At 39.0% G+C, this 19,426-nt stretch overlaps 1 protein-coding gene across 1 annotated transcript in view; it reads right to left on the bottom strand.

The window, feature by feature from the left end:
- Positions 1-19,426, bottom strand: part of LOC128601554 (MAM domain-containing glycosylphosphatidylinositol anchor protein 2-like) — a 202,683-nt gene that overhangs the window by 23,673 nt on the left and 159,584 nt on the right. Inside the window, exon 10 of the mRNA XM_053614848.1 lies at positions 2,032-2,180. Coding sequence (XP_053470823.1) covers positions 2,032-2,180 — 149 coding nt within the window. The remainder of the gene's footprint in view (positions 1-2,031; positions 2,181-19,426) is intronic.

Below are 19,426 nucleotides of genomic sequence, written 5' to 3'. Positions count from 1 at the left end.
ATTTAAAAGATCACTCATGTAAAATAATAATATTAGATGAAGTAATTATTGCCAAAGGACAAAACTAGATTAATTTTTTTTTTGTCCCTCTGAGATACAAAACCCAAGGAATCCTCTCACCCAACACAGAATTAATGCTTATTACGCAACGCTTTCAATGTTTCATGACTTGCATTTACTGCATTAGGATAAATTATTAATAATGCCATTTTGTTTTACCTTCTAAACAGTTAAACCTTCAGATCCAGTCTCCATATTAAAATTTTGTCTCAGTTCCAATTTGGCTCTCATGAACAAGGTTTTCCAAAAGGTTCTGACATTTTACATGGACGATATTCACGTTTACGTTTCATACTAATGTACATCAACATGGATTGTATGTTTAATGTCATTCATAAACGAGAGAAAAAAGTTAAATATGTTAAGAAAAAAGATATTATCTTCTAGACTGTAAAACCGGATAAGTTCATTTAACTCAAAAAATTTGAGGAAAATAATTACCTCGAAAATTTGAAGTTGATAAATCAATTTCTTCAAGCCAAATATACTTAAATATAACAAGTTTGAGTTCATTTTTTGTTATATTTAAGTGTATTTGGCTTAAAGAAATTGATTCAACAACATCAAAAGGGGTTAAATGAACTATCCGGTTTTACGGTGTATATATAAAATAATAGAAAGGTGTCTTTCAAGTTAGTCTCTTAAAATATGCTGCCATTTTTCTTTTTTTCTACATAAAAAAATGTCCACCATCTCTCTCCCCCAAGTGTCACTGAGGGGTGACAAATGTAGGTAGAGAGACAGTACTCGGGACTTCAATCACTGTCATGAGCATATCATAAAGCGAAAGAGAGACTGAGGAAGAGAGAGAAAGGAATATACACAGAGAGAGAAACTAAGGAACTAGAACTAGTAATTACAGCTATATTCACTGTCTCCATGCTGTAGTGGATCGAGTCGATATCAGAAAAACGGAGAGAATCATTTGAAGATGCATTTCACAGCACGGATGTTTCTGAGAAACCTTGAATGTTTTTTTTTTCCAAGCGAAACTCGCGATTATAAATATGTCGTACAGGGTCAAAGGAAGCCTACACTGTAAAACCGGATAGTTCATTTAACGCCAAAAATTTGAGGAAACTAATGACCTCAAAATTTTTAAGTTGATAAATCAATTTCTTTAAGCCAAATACACTTAAATATAACAAAAATTTAACTCAAACTTGTTATATTTAAGTGTTTTTGGCTTAAAGAAATTGATTCATCAACTTAAAATTTTTGAGGTAATTAGTTTCCTCAAATTTTTGGAGTTAAATGAACTTATCCGGTTTTACAGTGTTAGTTTTATTTGTCTTCATTTAAGAGTTTGTGTTGGCTCACTTTATTTTTCATATTCTTTAATTAATGGCAATAATATAAGACAACCATTTTTCACAAACTTTCCCTTGATGCTATTTTTAGTCTCTGTCTTGGTGAACTAGCATGAGGATGTATTTTTGATAAAGATTCCAAAAAGGACCTCAATAAGTCTTTCTGGAGAAGTATGTCTGCTACATGTTGTAAACCTAATAAAAAATAATGCAAATTAAACTCCACTCCAAACTCAAGTATACTCCATATAAATTATACCATACAATAAAAGTGTAATCCATGCAAGTGATCTGATTTGAAGTAGATCAAGTCAAGGTTTACATTAGTCTTCTTATGCTCAAATGTTCATACACTCAGGAGAACAAGTAGGATGAGGATGTTGTGCTGAATTTTTTCATGAATGCAAAATTTCTTGAGCAAATGCTTGTACAAATGATTTGCGAATCAATTGATTTGAATCCAGCTTGAAAAATTGAGGTCCATTAATCCTAGCCCACTCCAAGTGTAAAGTGTGTGCCTTTCACAGCATATGATTAGCCTTACCGGGCTCATGAAATAAGCTTTTTGCCAATGTTGTATCTCATTTGCTTTGCTTTTATAAAGCTTCTCTTGGACATCATCTATTTTTAAAAGTGCTATACTAGATGTATGATTGTTTACCTGTCGTATGCCAAGACGATAAGCCATGATACGGTCCACTGTGTCTGGGTTCATCTGAGTCCACTGCAGCTTATAGCCATAAACTCGGGGTCGGTTCTGCCAGAGCGGACTATAGGTGTCGTAGTAGAACTCTGGAGCATAAGCTTTTCCTGTAGAGGGAAAACAGACAATTTCTTACTCATCTTAATATGTGATCGCGTGCATCAGTTCACATACAGGCATTATACATAACATGCATACAGAAGAGTCGATAACACATTAGTATTTGAAGGAAACCTATATGGGGCCTCTATAACACATTCATAAACAATGCATAAATATTATATAAAGAAATTCTGGAATGAGAGGCTTATGTTAAACCTTAAGCAATGCAAAGTTTATGAATGTTATGAAGACCAAATGTAGGTTCAGATAAAGAAGAGCCGACTGTTTTTTTTTTTTTTAACATTATTTTGGGCTTACTATCCATGAAGCTCATTCATAAAGTATATTATATATATATACATATATATATATATATATATATATTCATATAAATCTACTATAAAGTGTCCACCTTTCAGCTAACCTTTTGAGAAGTATATTTACTGTATATATCTTTATATTGGAATGGAATTAAATGAAAACTACTACAAAGAGCCATGTTACTTCATTTATTTACAAAGGACATATGCAAGCCATATGAATTATATAACAACCTCAGGATAAAGTGGTAATCGGATTTTCATTAAGAACTCTATTATGAAGCACACATACACGTTCTCAGTGTCATGAATGTACTGTTTGGAGAAAAAAAAAAAACAACTAACTAATAACTTGCAAATAAGCAAAGGAACCAAGCAATGTGCTTCAAGCAGGTGTGAGTTTTGATTGCTGAGTTCTGAAAGTTGGTCAGTTTATGAACCAGCATGAAAAAGCAGCTGCTGCCCAGACAACTTCATATCATGATTGACAAAACATTGGTCTCAGAGGGACTCGGCATCATCAACAGTCTCAGCCTTATCTGTTAATATCCAGAACCTGGCAGTTGATGACTTGGTCAAAGCTTTCAGAGAGTTATTGTGTTCATGACAGGTGCTGACGAAACCACAGACGGAGCTGTAAGGGAAGCGCGCATGGCCATTGACATGGAGGGATGTGAAGTTGCTGATCTCTGCAAGGAGTCTCATAAACCTGCCAGTGGTGTTTATGTCAGCCATGACTTATTAAGAGGCAGTGGTGGCCCAGACACTTTTTAATGATCTGCAGATTTAGCCCTGCAGGCTGGGAGGAGGGCCATCGCAATCTCATCAGGAACCTGCCTAAGCACATCCCAAATGGCACAACAAAACAGTGAGTGAGTGAGCGGGTAAGTGAGAGAGAGAGGGAGAGAGAGAGAGAGAGAGAGAGAGACAGAGAGGTGGGAGAGGAAAAGAGCAAGAAAGGGGAAAGGAGCGCACCAAATGAGAACAGATTTATTAAGCTATGACAGAAGTATTGTGACTCCTGAAGTAGAGCAAAACAGCAGCTTTAATCTAAGCTACTCTTGCTTAATGCATGGGAGAACTAGATTGCGCTGCTCTTTTAGTGTACTGAATAATGGTTAAAAAATGACATTACTTCCAGTATATTCAGCTTAGCGATATCTGATCTCCCAGCAGAAACCTTGTTGATGAGAGAGGACAGAAGAGAAAAGCATCTCAGAATGCACAACACGACAATCTATAATAGCAGAAGAAACATGGAGTTTCATTCCTGTCAGCAAAGAACCGGAATCTGAAGCCATAGTGGGCCCAGACTGACTGAAACTGGACAGTTGAAGAAAGGATTGCTGCAGCATACAAATGACAGTATGACTCCACGGTGTCAACAGTTCAGATGGTGGTGGTGGTGTAATGGTGTGTGGAATGTATTTCTGACACACATTGGGCCCCTTAATACCAAATAAGCAAGGTTTGTATGCCACAGCCAATTTCAGTATTGTTGCTGACCAAGCGCATCCCTTTATGAACACAATTTACCCATCTCATAATGGATCATTTAATTTATCCATCTCATAATGGATAATTGTCTCAAACATACCGAAGACCTCAGTAAAAAGATTTGTTAATGTCTGTGTAATCGATTTAGAGATTGTCACGATTTCCCCTTGTGCAAAGCGCTGGAGCTCGCAGCGCGCTCTGAAACCCGAAGCGCAAGCTTGAAGTGCGTGCACGTGCTTCCAGGTTTTTCAGTGACACGTGTTTTGTTATGGTTTATGTCCTGTCCCCATCCCTGTATTGTCATTGGTTGTTTCCCTCATGTGTTATCATTGTTCTCAGCTGTTTTGTGTTTCACCCTGATTACATTTGTTATTTAAACCCCTCGTGTGTCTATGTTCAGTGCGAAGTATTGAGTGTTATCACCGTGCTAAGCCTTTGTTCATCGTGTTTTGTTGCATTGTTTTTGATCTCAGTTCTAGTTTCTCGTTTTGCCTTGCCTTGTTTATGCCCATTTGCCAATCGCTTGACCATTTGCCTGTTTGACCACGCCTATGTCTCACGGTTTGGATTTGTCTGACTATCTTGCTTATAATAATGCTCTTATCTGCATTTGTATCCGTCCTAACCTAACTGACATGACAGTCCATGATGTCATGTTTCCTAACAAAATGTCCAGGCCCTCTGGCAGAAAAACAGCCCCAAAACATTAAAGATCCACCACCATATTTAACCGTGGGCATGAGGTACTTTTCCATATGGCTACCTCTCTGTGTGCTCCAAAACCACCTCTGGTGTTTATTACCAAAAAGCTCTATTTTGGTTTCATCTGACCATAGAACCCAATCCCATTTGAAGTTCCAGTAGTGTCTGGCAAACTGAAGACGCTCGAGATTATTTTTGGATGAGAGTAGAGGCTTTTTTCTTGAAACCCTTCCAAACAACTTGTGGTGATGTAGGTGACTTCGGATTGTAGTTTTGGAGACTTTCTGACCCCAAGACACAACTAACTTCTGCAATTCTCCAGCTGTGATCCTTGGAGATTGTTTATCCACTCGAACCGTCCTCTTCACAGTGTGTTGAGACGATATAGACACACGTCCAATTCCAGGTTGATTCATAACATTTCCAGTTGACTGGAACTTCTTAATTATTGCCCTGATGGTGGAAATGGGCATTTTCAATGCTTGTGCTATTTTCTTATAGACACTTCCCATTTTGTGAAGCTCAGCAACCTTTTCCCGCACATCACAGCTATATTCCTTGGTCTTACCCATTGTTATGAATGACTAAGGGAATTTGGCCTGTGTGTTACCTCATATTTATACCCCTGTGAAACAGGAAGTCATGCTTGAAAATTTTCCTGTTCCTAGTCACCCAGGTGTACTAAAAAAAATTTAAAATATCAATGAGATATACTTCAAATATATTTTCCTCATATGAACTCATAGGGATGCCAATAACTGTTGGACACCTATATTTAACAAAGATTTTTTTTTTTTTTTTTTTTTACAAACCTGTGTTGTGTGTGCAATTGTTTGATATCCATGAGAGCAGAGTATTTTTGAATTGTTGGAACAAAATATCAAAAGGTTAAACAATAGACAACTTTTCATAGCCTTCTTTGCTCATATTCACTAAGGATGCCAATATTAGAGGAGGGCACTGTATATCTCACCACTCCACCATTAGAACGCCAACTGAGGGAATCTTTTGAGAATTGTGTTAATCTGTCCAGTAAAGTTCCAGAGATATGTACTTATACTTATAATATAATAAGATTTCACTAAAATCTCACTACCTACATGTCTAACCACTAGCTTAAAAGGAAGATGAAATGAGTGGAGGATAAATCCTGTTTTACGTTTTAAATCCTTAAGATCTCCCTCAGATTTATCAAAAAATATATCACATATATATATATATATATATATATATATATATATATATATATATATATATATATATATGTGATATATTATATATATATATATATATATATATATATATAAAAATATATATATATATATATATATATATATATATATATATATATATATATATAATTTAATGGACCATATAATTCATAAAGCAGTTGAAATGAACAGAATGTTGCTAAAGATTAATTGATTATTTTAGTTCTTGGTAAATGCTTCATTTGTCCTAAAAATTAGTCAGGAGTAAATGTAATGAATCAAGTGCTCAAACAGCTCATCATTCCTTAAGGCACCGAATCTATCAGTGAGTGAGTTAAAATAGCATGTTTATCTTTTAGAGCAGATTGTATCTGTTCAAATATCACAGCTTTTCAGCTCTGGATCTTCACATTATCTGTAATATGAGATAAATATTATGCAGGATTTAGATCGTTCCCACTTGAGATTCAGGTTCAAATTCCAGGATGTTTATTTATTTATTTATTTATTTATTTTATTTATTTTATTTATTTATATGATGCAACCCTGAATGACTCAAGGTAACTGAGCTGTGTGCCTACCACATAGGGTAAGCCACAAACCAGTAAAATGAGCATTTTTACAGTTGAGAGTCACGCAATGAGTGTATGTCGAAATGTATTGTGTGGTTTCTGGTGGAATTAAATAAGAATTTAAACCCTTTTGTTAAGTCCTTTTTTTTTTTAATTCTCTGCTTGGCTTTTACAGATTTAAAGGCGAGTTGCATCTAAAATTAACAAGGGAAGAAAGGAAACAACAACAACATCTGCAACAACAAAAACACCACTAATATTTAAAAATGGACTAAGACTAGAGTAAGATGCGTGGTGTTAGCCTGGCAGAGTGAATGAATAGCTTCTTTAACTCAGCTCTGCAGACGTCACAGCCTGACATCTCAGCATTGAGCTTGATCTCAGGCCTGTGTATACAAAGTCTGGCCTCTCGCATGGTCTGGTAATCAGATTTACAGAGTGCATTTTGATCTTGGTTTAAGCAACTGGCTGTGGCACATCTCATACGTCTTGGCTGCCTTACTGTTCCAGACGTCAGAAGGGAGGAAGGAAGTAGAAGTAAAGGTCTTTCACACTGAGTGCGATTAAGCAACACGAATGTATGATGCGATGACGCTCTTGAATTGAAACAATTGATATCTATTCACACCAGGTGTGATCAGTCACAGTGCAACAAAGTGAGATTTATTTTTTTCTGAGCAGTGTGTCGATCCCCCCCCCCCCCACCGTCACCCCATGATGAATCCAATTAGATTTGAGCTTTAGATCACGTGCCTGGAGCCGCTGCTTTTGCACAAAAGGGCGAGATAGGTGATGCTATAGCACCGAAAACTGTTTTGAAAACCAGTGTAAACACCGAAGTAAAGTATTCCGGAAGAGAGAAGAGAGAAGAGAGAGGATGTTGAGTTCTAGTTATCAATGGTGTCTGAGAACAGAGAACTTTTTGATAAAAGTCACAGCGGCTACAAAAACATCGACAAAAAAGTTATTTTTTTAGATATAGTTTATACTTGTAATCCCCTTTATTCTTATCATTCTTATTCTTATCGCTCTTTCATATATATATATATCTCATATTTGATACTTTTAGATCTTAAAATCTTTTATTTTATTTATTTATTTTTTATTTATCTTGCACAAATAAATGGGTTTTGTCACACTACTGTGTTATAGCATTATATTTAGAATTATTTCATTCATACTAAAACAGCTTGATGGTTCTGTTCAAAAAACACACAAAAAACTTTCTGCCTCTCTTTCTGGGTAGAATACACATAAAATAAGAAAAAGTAGTTTCTGTGCTTCTTAAAAGTTTGTGTTGTGGTGCTATACGCCAACATATAAGTGATTCTTCTTCTCAGCAGTCCAAGACAATAGGCCGATCAGCTGAATAGTTGGTTGCGCCACCTAGTATGCAGGCGTAAAATGCATTCTCGGTCAGCGCCACCTAAGGCGATCAATCATTTCGCATTTGGTGTGAAAGCACCGTTCACTGCCGATTCACTTCGCTTTATCGTGTCGCACTCAGTGTGAAAGGGCCTGTAGTAGAGTAAAACTTACAGCTCAGGATGCGGAAATGAAAGTCAATCTGCTCATTCTTCAAGGCATTTCTTCATACAATCTATTAGGGCAAACTATTATTAAACCTAATGAGGAATTGCTGCAAATATGCTTGTTTAATTTAATTTAATTATGAAAATGTATTTGCCCCATAGTTACTAATTCCCCAAATCTATGAATCTGCATCATAATGGGGTTCAGCTGGACTAGATACAACCGGGCCTGATTACTGCAAACCCTGTTCAATCACATCAACACTTAAATAGAACTTTCTCAACAGCATGAAGATGGTTAAAAGGTCTTACTCAGTAACACACTATGACAAAATGAAAGAAATTCCAGAAATGATGAGGAAGAAGGTGATTGAAATACATCAGTCTGGGAAGGGTTACAAAGCTATTTCAAAGGCTCTGGGACTTGAAAGGACCACAGTTATCTCCAAATGGAAACAGCTTGGCACAGTAGTGAACCTTCCCAGAAGTGGCCAACCTTCCCAAATTCCTCCAAGAGCACATCAACGATTCACCTAGGAAGTCAAAAAAGAGCCAAGAACAACATCAAAGGACCTACAGGCCTCTCCTGCATCAATAAATATCACTGTTCATGACTCCACTATCAGAAAGACACTGGGCAAAAACGGCATCCATGGAAGAGTGGTGAGGTGAAAACCACTGCTAACCCAGAAGAACATTAAGGCTCATTTGAATTTTGCCAAAACACACCTTGATGATCCTCAAACTTTTTGGGAAAATGTTGTGTGGATTGATGAGCCGAAAGGTGAGCTGTTTGGAAGACAGGGGTCACGTTACACCTGCCGTAAACCAAACACAGAATTCCACAAAAACAAACATCATAGCTACGGTCAAGCATGGTGGTGGAAGTGTGATGCTGTGGGGATGCTTTGCTGCTTCAGGGCCTGGACAACTTACAATAAATCGAGGGGAAACATGAATTCTGCTCTCTACCAGAATATCCTAAAGAAGAATGTCCGGTCTTCAGTCCGTAAGTTGAAACTCAAGCACAACTGGATTATGCAGCAAGACAATGATCCAGAAATCATTTTTCACAGCACTGTAGAAACATTTTTACTAGTGCACTCAGACTTTTGGACCCCAAGGTAATCATTTTAAACATCTTGTTTTTTTCATGTGATCTGTAAGTATTTCTAATGCAGATTTATGATGTCTGATATATCCTGTTTCTTTAAATGTCCACATGCAACAAAATTAACATTGTTTTAAAATAACTCCTCCCCCTCAGCTCACTTACTGTGAGTACAAAACAGGAGCCATTATACCTACAGTGAACAGGAACGGAGCTCCTCTTGGGAAGCATCGCCTACAAACTGGGCCAGATTTTAGGGCTAATCAGTAGCTGGAGTAGACTACCCTCCCTGGAGTTTGCAGGCTCTGCTAACTCTGGCAACTGCCTTTGTGTCCAGATGGCAGGGAAGGCAGAGCATGGGGAGAGGAGAGAGCTGCTGAACGATGGCAAGTCAGCTCTCCACCTTTCCATGGCAAGAAAATAGATGCAGGCTGCTGAGATCTGCTTCAGGCTTTACCTACAGCTCACGGGAAGGCAGCTTTGATTTATGCCAAGCAGTGCAGAGAGGTCCATGTTTTCAGCCCTAAAAGCCAAACACTACTGGAGGAGAAGAGGCTTCTGTGGTGCCAGGATCAGGTAACAAATGCCGGCCAACTCTGACAGTCAGCGTCCTCTCGGCTCCTTTGAGCTCTCAGATGACTGCTGTGGCCATCAATCCATATCTCGTTCTGTCATGTGGCGCTGGTATGGAAGACGTGATGGACTCTAAATGGCCCTGATTCTATTCCTTCTTTCAGCTCAGCGTGCTTCTTTTCAGGACCAATGGCCATAGGGTTTTAAAATGAATTAATTTTCCAATGCCCCCAGCTATTTCTTCTTCCTAACCATCACGTGTCATTTGGCATTAAGCACTACATACGCAGCTGATGTGAATCTTATTGAAAATATTCTCCATTCAGTCTTTGCCGTGTGCCTAGATGTGATTTCTTTCCATTCCTTTCTATCAATTACCAGATCCTTGATATAAGGGATGCAAACTGACAAAACTAATTTGTGATTCTGAATAAAAAGGAAAATTGAATAACTTTGCTCGAGGACAAATTAGTAAGTTTGAAAGAGCAAAAAAATCCAGAGAGAAAGGCTATAATGTTTCCGAAATAGGTTCTGCTTGGAATCTTATTTGAAAGCAAAATCATCTGTTCTCATGTTCTACATACACACATTGAAAGTTCCCCTTAAGGGACAAACAAAAGCTCTAGCCAGAGTGCTAGATTTACAACCCAATATCAAAGTCTTAATATTTGATGATATAAATATCCAACCCTGGAACAACAAACATCGAGACAGCTGGCTGGCTCAGCTGGCTCAGAATCTCTGTTGTTAGTTAACCAGCTCTGTTTGAGGATATTTTCAAATGTTAGCTAGCTATTGTTCGGGAGCTTTCTCCGACATTAGATGGGCAGATCAAATTATTATGGGATGCTGATAATTATCTGCCGGATTGAGATGTGTTTTAATTGAATTTAAATATCTGAGACTTATTTCGTTTAAAATATATATATATATATATATATATATATATATATATATATATATATATATATATATATATATATATAACACAGATTTATTTACCAGAGTTAAAGGACTATTAGGTAAGATTTGTCAAAATAAGTCAACATCAGGTCTGTAATAGGTGGGCTCAAGAACATGTGAATGATTTTTTAACTCTTTCAGTCCTCCCCCATTGCCACCCTTTTACACAAAACTCCGCCTTAGATCCTGCCTCATAGAACCTAGAGTTCCAGAGTTAGCATTAGCAAGGACTTTCAAGCATGTTAGCAAAGTTAGCATTTGAATTTACATGATAAACCATTCAGCTGCTTGTAAGCCAAGTTACAGTATAATGCTATAAACACACAAAATTTGGCTCATATTGATTTATGAGAATGGCTTTATATAAATTGCAAAAAGTGCCAGTAGCAACATAGCTAATTCTGGCTTCTTCATTGCCTTCTCCTGTAATAAATTACTCCATATTACAAAAAACACTAGTAGTTGCTGAGAGTATTTCTTCTAGTCTTACTGCATTTCTTGTCATTAAATTTCTTTTGAAGCACAGCATGTTTATTTATAAAAAAATTTTGTTCACGAGATGATCACTACCTTTGCCGAAATTTTACAGGAAATGGTTACGGAACTGGTTTATAGAGACAGAGATCTCCCATCCTCAGTTATGTGTCTTACACTGGGGACAAACAGTCCACTCCTGCATCAGAACCCATACACATCAAATCATTCAACTGTTTGCCTTTACATTTGAAAGCTTCTTGAGGCTAGTTGCAGGTTGCTAACTACGTTACATAACAGATTTTCCTGCGACTTGACAGTTAACGCAAATAAACTATCATTCAAAACTGCACTCATCATATACACTAACAGCAGGCTAACGCTGGACCAAGCATCCATTCATATCGCTCTATGATGATTTTAGTCAAATGGTTTTCTTGTTAAGCTAACCGGTTATCAGGCAATAACTACTTTATTAGGTGACCTTTGAAGCTCATATAATCACATAGAGAATAGCAGCTTACTGACACAAATAAACTATAGCTGTAACAGCTTATCATATTATTAGAGAGAACTGTACAACAATATGGACAATGAAATATTTTTGAAGGATTTCAGACTATATCTGCAAGAGTATAAAGAGCTGCTGCAACCAGACTCAAAAGTGATTGAGCAATTCTGTTGCATTTAATTAGTAGTTGGAGCACCTGAAAAGTTGCTGATTTATAATAAAGTGGGATGACATTAATAAGAAATGAGACAGGACTTTAAAGCCTTGTGTCTTGACAGGGATTACAGTTAGAACAATTTTGAACCATAATTGGTTAGAAAAGAAAATCCTTGCACAGCAGATTCCAAATGTCACAACCTCTGTTGTACTGCACTATATACATCATTGCAGGAGGGTGCATTTCTGCCTATGAGTAAAAAGTAAAAATGCTTATACCCATCCAAATTTAGAAAATAGTACATAGAGGCAAAATTGCGTATGGACCGGACTGTATATACTTCTGATTTCTTCTGTTTTTGTATATATCTCATTATTTAAAAATTTCAGACAAAATCTAATATAAAACAAAGGCAACCTGAGTAAACACACAATACATTTTTAAAATGATAATGTTATTCATTGAAGCAAAAAAGTTATCCACTACCAAATGGGCCTGTGTGAAAATGTATTTGCCTCCAAATCTATGAAACTGCATTCATAATGAGGTTCAGCTGGACTAGATGCAACCAGGCCTGATGAGTCAAAAGTGGAACTGTTTGGAAGACCATGGTCCCATTACATTTGGCGTAAACCAAACACAGAATTCCACAAAAAGAACATCATAGCTATGATCAAGCATGGTGGTGGAAGTGTGATGGTGTGGGGATGCTTTGCTGCTTCAGGGCCTGGACAACTTGCAATAATTGAGAGAAACATGAATTCTGTTCTCTAACAGAAAATCCTAAAGGAGAATGTCCGGTGTTCAGTCTGTAAGAGGAAACTCAAGCGCAACTGGGCCTTAAATGGTTCATGCTCGAAAACCCTCCAGTGTGGCTGAACTAAAGCAGACCTGCAAAGACGAGATTCCACCACAGTGCTGTGAAAGACTGATCTCCAGTTATCAGAAGTGTTTGGTTGCAGTTAAAAACCAGATTTTAAGCTTGAGGTGGCAATTAGTTTTTCACATGGATGATAGGTGTTGGATAACGGGTTTTTTTTTTTTTTTTGCTTCAATAAAAATAAATAAATAAAAACTGCAAAGTGTGTTTACTCAGAATGCCTTTATTTTACGCCGCATTTCGTCTGAAGAGCTAAAACTATTAAATAATGATGTATGCAATAAATTATATATAATCATTCAGTGGAAATGCATGAGAATATTAAAGAAGATCACTGCGCTGTTGTAGTTCATCAAAGCAATGGATAAATACAGTTTTAAAAAAAAGAAATGAAAAAAAGTAGGTCACCCTGGTTTAAAAATAGCATTTTGTAGGAGATATATGCACACCTAGAGACAAACATTTTGTGTGACAGCATCACCAATGGTGGTATATTATTCACTGCATATATTATTATTGAATGTACTGCATTATTCACTTGCTAAAAAAATGTTATCTTAGCAATTAAAAGCATCCTAAATAGTCTAATATTTTTTCATTATAAAATAATCATAACACATATAGTACATCAGACTATCAAAACTATTTCTGTACCTTTTTACTTATTTCAAGCATGAAACTGTTTTGTTCTATTGGCGGATAATTTCAACCAATTTGGTTTAAAGGCTTTTATTGATTTTATAACTGTTAGTAATTAATTACTAATGATATGTATTAGATACATTTATGTATAACTAACATATTTTCACTTGCTACAATGTCTTTTATTTTTACAGCGTTAGAAAATGTTATAATATTATTTCAAATTTCCTTATCACATATACTGGTACAGGGTTACTGATACAATTATTTCTATAAAGATTCAAATGACAAATGAATATAAGAAGGTGCAAAAAAATCAATGATTTTGGACTCACAGACTGTAAGGACGCCATAGCACGAGAAGGGTCAGAATCCATACTGCAGAGATTTATTAACAAAAGATATACAGTAAACAATCCAAAGGGGGTAATCAGAAGTGTGAAAACAGGCAAAAGGGTTACTAACACAGAGCATAGGAAGCATGAACAAATGGCTTTGTAACGCAGAATAATACTGGCAATACATCGCAACATAACCCAGGAAGCACATCGCTTATAAAGCTATAAACAGGAAGTGATGTTAATACTCAGGTGACGGTTCCCTCTTGTGGAGGGGGGAACTGTTCATAGCCAAAAGTGTTACAGATTCCCCCCTCTAGGAACACCTCCCGGTTTTCTCCTTCTGGGCCGTCCCCTGGGTCTAGGTGCTGGTTTCTCTGGGTGATCACAGTGGAAGACCCGGATGAGTGAGGGATCCAAAATGTCTGTGGCTGCCACCCAGAATCTCTCCACTGGGCTGTAGCCCTCCTAGTCCACCAGGTACTGCAGCTAATTAAACCTCATATGGGAGTCGAGGATTTCTCTGACCAGATAGGCAGGGGACCCATCAACGCAGAGGTGGTGCAGATTTGGTGGTTGCAGGCTCAGGTGCGGGTTTCAGTAGCGATACATGGAATGAGGGAGAGATGCGATAATCAGTAGGAAACTCCAGTCTACAGGTGCATCTCAAAAAAATTTTATATGGTGGAAATGTTCATTTATTTTCCATAATTTAATTCAAAAAGTGGAACTTTCATATAGAGCATTCTATGTTCATTATACAATGGGGGAAATAAGTATTGAATACGTCAACATTTTCAGGAAATATATTTCCAATGAGGCTATTCACATGAAATTTTCACCAGACTTTGGTATTTACACAAGAAATCCAAACATTAAGGTTATGTATAATAAAGTGGGAAAAAAGAATTGAACACGCTAACAGAAATTTCTTTAATACTTAGTGGAGAAGCCTTTGTTTGTAACGACAGCTTCAAGACGCTTCCTGTATGCAGAAATTAATGGGCTTCTTCTAAACATATTGTCTTTAAATCTTGTTCAATTGGATTCGAGTCAGGTGATTGACTGGGCCATTCTAACGCCTTGATTTTTTTCTATGTAACCAATTGAGAGTTTATTTTGCTGTATACTTTGGATCGTTGTCCTGCTGGAAGGCCCACCCACGTCTCATCTTCATCATCCTGGTGGATGGCAGTAGATTCTTCTCAAGAATCTTCTGGTAAAGGGCTCCATTCATCATTCCGTCAATTATATGAAGTCAGTACCATGTGATGAAAAACAGCCCCACACCATGATGCTTCCACCTCCAAACTTAACTGTTAGTATTGTGTTTTTAGGGTGATGTGCAGTGCCATTTATTCTCCAAACATGGTGTGTAGTATGACAGCCAAAAAGTTCAATTTTGCTCTCATCTGACCAGACTACACTCTCCCAGTATTTCATAGGCTTGTCCAAATGAGTTGTAGCAAACTTTAAATGAGCTTCAACATGCCTTTTCTTTAGTAATGGAGTCTTGTAGGTTGAGTGTGAGCAGTGGAGTGCATTGCCTATCGTTTTCTCTGTGGCGATGGCACCTGCTGCCTTCAGGTGTTTCTGGAGCGCTTTCCGAGTGGTCCTTGGCTCTTGGGCTACCCTTCTGACTATTCTTCTGGCTCCCTGGTCAGAAACCTTGTGAGGAGCTCCTGTGCGTGGCCGGTTGATGACGGAGTGATGTTGCTTCGACTTGTGGATAATGGCCCCAATGGTGCTTACTGTAGGATTCAGAAGTTTTGAAATATGTCTGTATCTGCTTCCATCAATATGTTTTGTAACAATAAGGTTGTGAAGGTCTTGGGAGAGCTCTTTGCTTTTACCCATCATGAGATGTTTCTTATGTGACACCTTGGTAACGAAAAGCCTTTTTATAGACCATCAATTTACTAACCCAGCTGATATTAATTTGCACAGATAGGAGGTATACTGGGATAGTGTAGTCTGGTCAGATGAGATGACTTATGCATTTCAGCTGGTTCCTTGCCTTACCTTGCTTTGGAGAACTGCTTTTTCTTAGCGTGTTCAATACTTATTTCTTGTGTCATTCCATTTTATTACACATAACTTTACTTTTGGACTTTAATGTTGTGAATTGTTTATATTTCCGGATTTCATGAGTTAATACCAAAGTCTGGTGAAAATTTCATGTGAATAACCTCATTGGAAATATATTTACTGAAAAAAATGTTGATGTGTTCAATACTTATTTCCCCCACTGTATATAAAGTGAAATATTTAAAGCCTTTTTTTGTTTTAATCTTGATGATTACGGCTTACAGCTCATGGAACCCTCTTCCAAGGGTCCTCCAGACCACGGGAACAGAGGTGGCTGATAACCCACAACACAGTGAAATGGGGTCACCCCAGTGGATGAGTGAGTTTTGTGTGCTCCACTGATGTTGTTTTTGGCTCCAATAAAACCGTAAATAGCATCCAATTTCCAGATTGAGCCTTTCCACTTGACTGTCTTGCCAGAGGTTAAGCTTACATTTATATTGAGTTTGTGACAGAAAGTTCTCCATACCCGTGACGTAAACTGGGATCCGCGATCCGTATAAATGTCCTTTGGGAGGCCGTACACCCAGAATACCTGATGGAACAGGGCCTTGGCCGTCTCCATAGCTGTGGGAAGACCTTTCAGAGGGATGAGATGGCATGACTTGGAAAAACGATCAATTATGACACAGATAGTCGTGGACCCATTGGAATTGGGGAGCTCAGTCATGAAATATGAAAGACCAGGAATGTTGAGGGATGGGCAGAGGTTGTAGTAGCCCAGTAGGAAGTTGCAAAACAGGTCAAGCATTAACATAATCAATGCTTGGAGAAGAGTGGGCCACCAGAAAGTATGATGTACCAGAGTAGCAGTTCTATGAGTTCCTGGGTGCCCAGAGCCTCGGGATGAATGCACCTAGTGCAGGACCTTTTGTTGGAGAGCTTGAGCAACACACTGCTTGTACAGGGGACATTCCTGTGGTGGAGGTTCTGTCTGATGCCTCTGCTGAATCTCCCCTATAATGTCCCAGTGGATAGGTGCACTGACTGCAATGACTGCGGATTGTGGAAGTATGTACTTGGGGTGAGGTAAGAAATGAACTGGGTCATACGTCCAGGACAGGGCATCAGCTTTGCAGTTCTTGCTTCCTGGACAATAGGTTACGGTAAAATTACATCAGGTACAAAAAAGCGCCCACCTGGCTTGTTATGGATTCATCCTTTTGGTGCTCTTGACATACTCCAGGTTCTTGTGGTCAGTGGTGACATGATATGGGTGCCTTACTCCTTGCCTTTATTCTTCTAGGGCTGCTTTCATGGATAGCAGCTCCTTGTTACCTACATTGTGTTTGTTCTGAGCTGGCATGAGTTTCCTGGAAAAGAAAGCACAGGGGTAGAGTTTACCTGGAATGCCATGCCTTTGGGAGAGAACGGCCCAGATGCCACAGTCTGAAGCATCCACTTTTACTATGAATGGATGATCCAGGTCGGGTGTTTCAGGATCGGGGCTGTGTTGAAACTAGACTTGAGTCTGTTAAATGCCTGTTGCGTGTTCTCAAGCCAAGGCAGCTTCCTGGGTTTGGTCTTGAGTAGTGTTGTGAGTGGGGCTACGATGGAGCTGAAGTTGCTTATAAATCTTCAGTAGAAGATTTCAGACCCTAGGAACCACTGTAGTTCTTTGACGGAGGTAGGGGCTGGCCATTCTGTGATGGCCCAGACCTTGGAGTCTTCAATCTCTAACCCGGGGCTAATGTGATACCCGATGAAGTTCGTGGAGGTGGTGTGAAATTCGCATTTGTCTGCCTTGACGTAGAGATGGTGGTTAAGCAAGCGGTGGAGCATGGTCTTTACCTGCTGAATGTGTTTGTTCCTGATTCGTGAGTAGATGAGAATATCATCAATGTAGGCAATCATGCAACTATTAAGCAGGTATCTGAAGATCTCATTAATGAAGGACTGAAAAACTGAAAGCGCGTTAGTCAGCCCATATGGCATTACCAAGTATTCATAGTGCCCCTTCGTGGTGAGGAACGCCACTCATCCCCCTCTTTTATGCGGCCCAAGTTATAGGCACTTCAGAGATCCAGTCTGATGAAGATTTTGGCGTTACTAAGTTGTTCCAGGGCAGAAGGAACCAATGGTAGGGGATAAGGGCACTTAATCATAGTGGTGTTTAAACCACAGAAATTTATACATGGCCAGAGTCCTCCATCTTTTTTTCCACAAAGAAAACACTGGTGGCTGCATGTGACATGATGGGTCAGATGAAGCCCGAGGCTAATGCTTCCTCGATGTACTCCTCCATGGCCTGTGTTTCTGGGAGGGATAGAGGATATGCCTTGCTTCTCGGGGGAAAGGTATTTGGTAGTAGGTCGATGGCACAATCCCACGGTCACTGCAGGGTCAATTGGGTGGCCTTTTCCTTGCTAAACACCTCCATGAAGTCTGCATATTCCTTCGGGATGTGAGTGTATGGATGAGGACTTTCAATACTTGTGGTCAGGCATGGCATGATCAATTCTGTGGGAAAACAGTGAGTGTGACAGTAAGGAGACCAGTGCAGCAATTCCCCTCCTCTCCAGGAGATTATCGGATCATGGATGGCCAGCCATGGGTAACCTAGGATTAAGGGATGGCGAGGAGAGGTTATCACATAGACGGTGATGGTCTACACATGAAACAATCCTATTTGAATCTGGATGAGGATGGTCTTGTGGGTGATCTGTCCGGTGCCTATGGGCGCATTGTCAACTGCGGTGACGTGAATGGGTGGGTTACATGGTGTGACAGGGATACAGAGCTGGTCGATCAACTGCTAATGGATAAGGTTAATAGCAGCTCCTGAATCTACTAACGCTGTAACACATGATTGGTCTTTTGTTAGAATTGTTACGGGAAGGGTAAATACTGAAGAGAAATGGACGGAGAAGTAATGCTCACACTTTGAGAGGATTCTGCTGAGGTCCTGGGCTTGCTTGGGCAGGTGCTAATCCAATATCCAGGTTGGCCACAATAATAGCACAGCCACTCCATTCATCTGTGTCGGCGTTCTGCCTCGGAGACCCTCGCATGGCCGATTTGTATAAAATTCTCCCCATCGCTTGACGCTGTAACCGGAGATGCGGAAGTAGCAGGAGAATAACTGAGCATACTGGATCGTGGTTGATTGCGCATGAGATTGTCAATCTGAATGGATAAGGTGATGTACTTGGACAGGGTCAGTTCGGTGTCTTTACAAGCCAGCTCTGCTTTGAGAGTGGGATTTAATCCTACACAGCTTTCAGGGTGGTGCCATTCAGCCCGCTTAGCGCTGCTAGCATGCAAAAACTTCCCTTAGCATAGAGAAAGCAACTGCACCGACACTTCCCGTCCCCCGGCAGGGTATTCAAAAACTTCCTTCAGTTGTTGTGAAAAATACGAGAAGGACTCCTGCATTTGTTCATCAGTTTCCCAAACCGAACAATCCAATGTCCTACTGCAAAGCAAACTTCACACCACGGCATACTTAACATTGTTGTCCGGAAAAGCGTTCAGCTGATGAGCAAAATACATCGCACGTTGTCTCAAAAATCCCTTGCATTTTTCGGCTGATCCATCGCACTTTTCCAGTTGTGCCATCTTTACCGTGTAGCAGTACGGGTAAGGTTAATTCTGCCTGTAATGTGTCAGATGGTCATTGGCAGCTTTCCCGATACCCATGCAAAATTTCACCCTGATAGGCAATTGTAGTTGAAGCTGTG

The sequence above is a fragment of the Ictalurus furcatus genome, chromosome 25 (assembly GCF_023375685.1).
Source record: "Ictalurus furcatus strain D&B chromosome 25, Billie_1.0, whole genome shotgun sequence".
In the NCBI taxonomy this organism is placed as follows: domain Eukaryota; kingdom Metazoa; phylum Chordata; class Actinopteri; order Siluriformes; family Ictaluridae; genus Ictalurus; species Ictalurus furcatus.
Note: the sequence above shows the minus strand (reverse complement) of the source record. Positions and strands in the feature narration are given on the sequence as shown.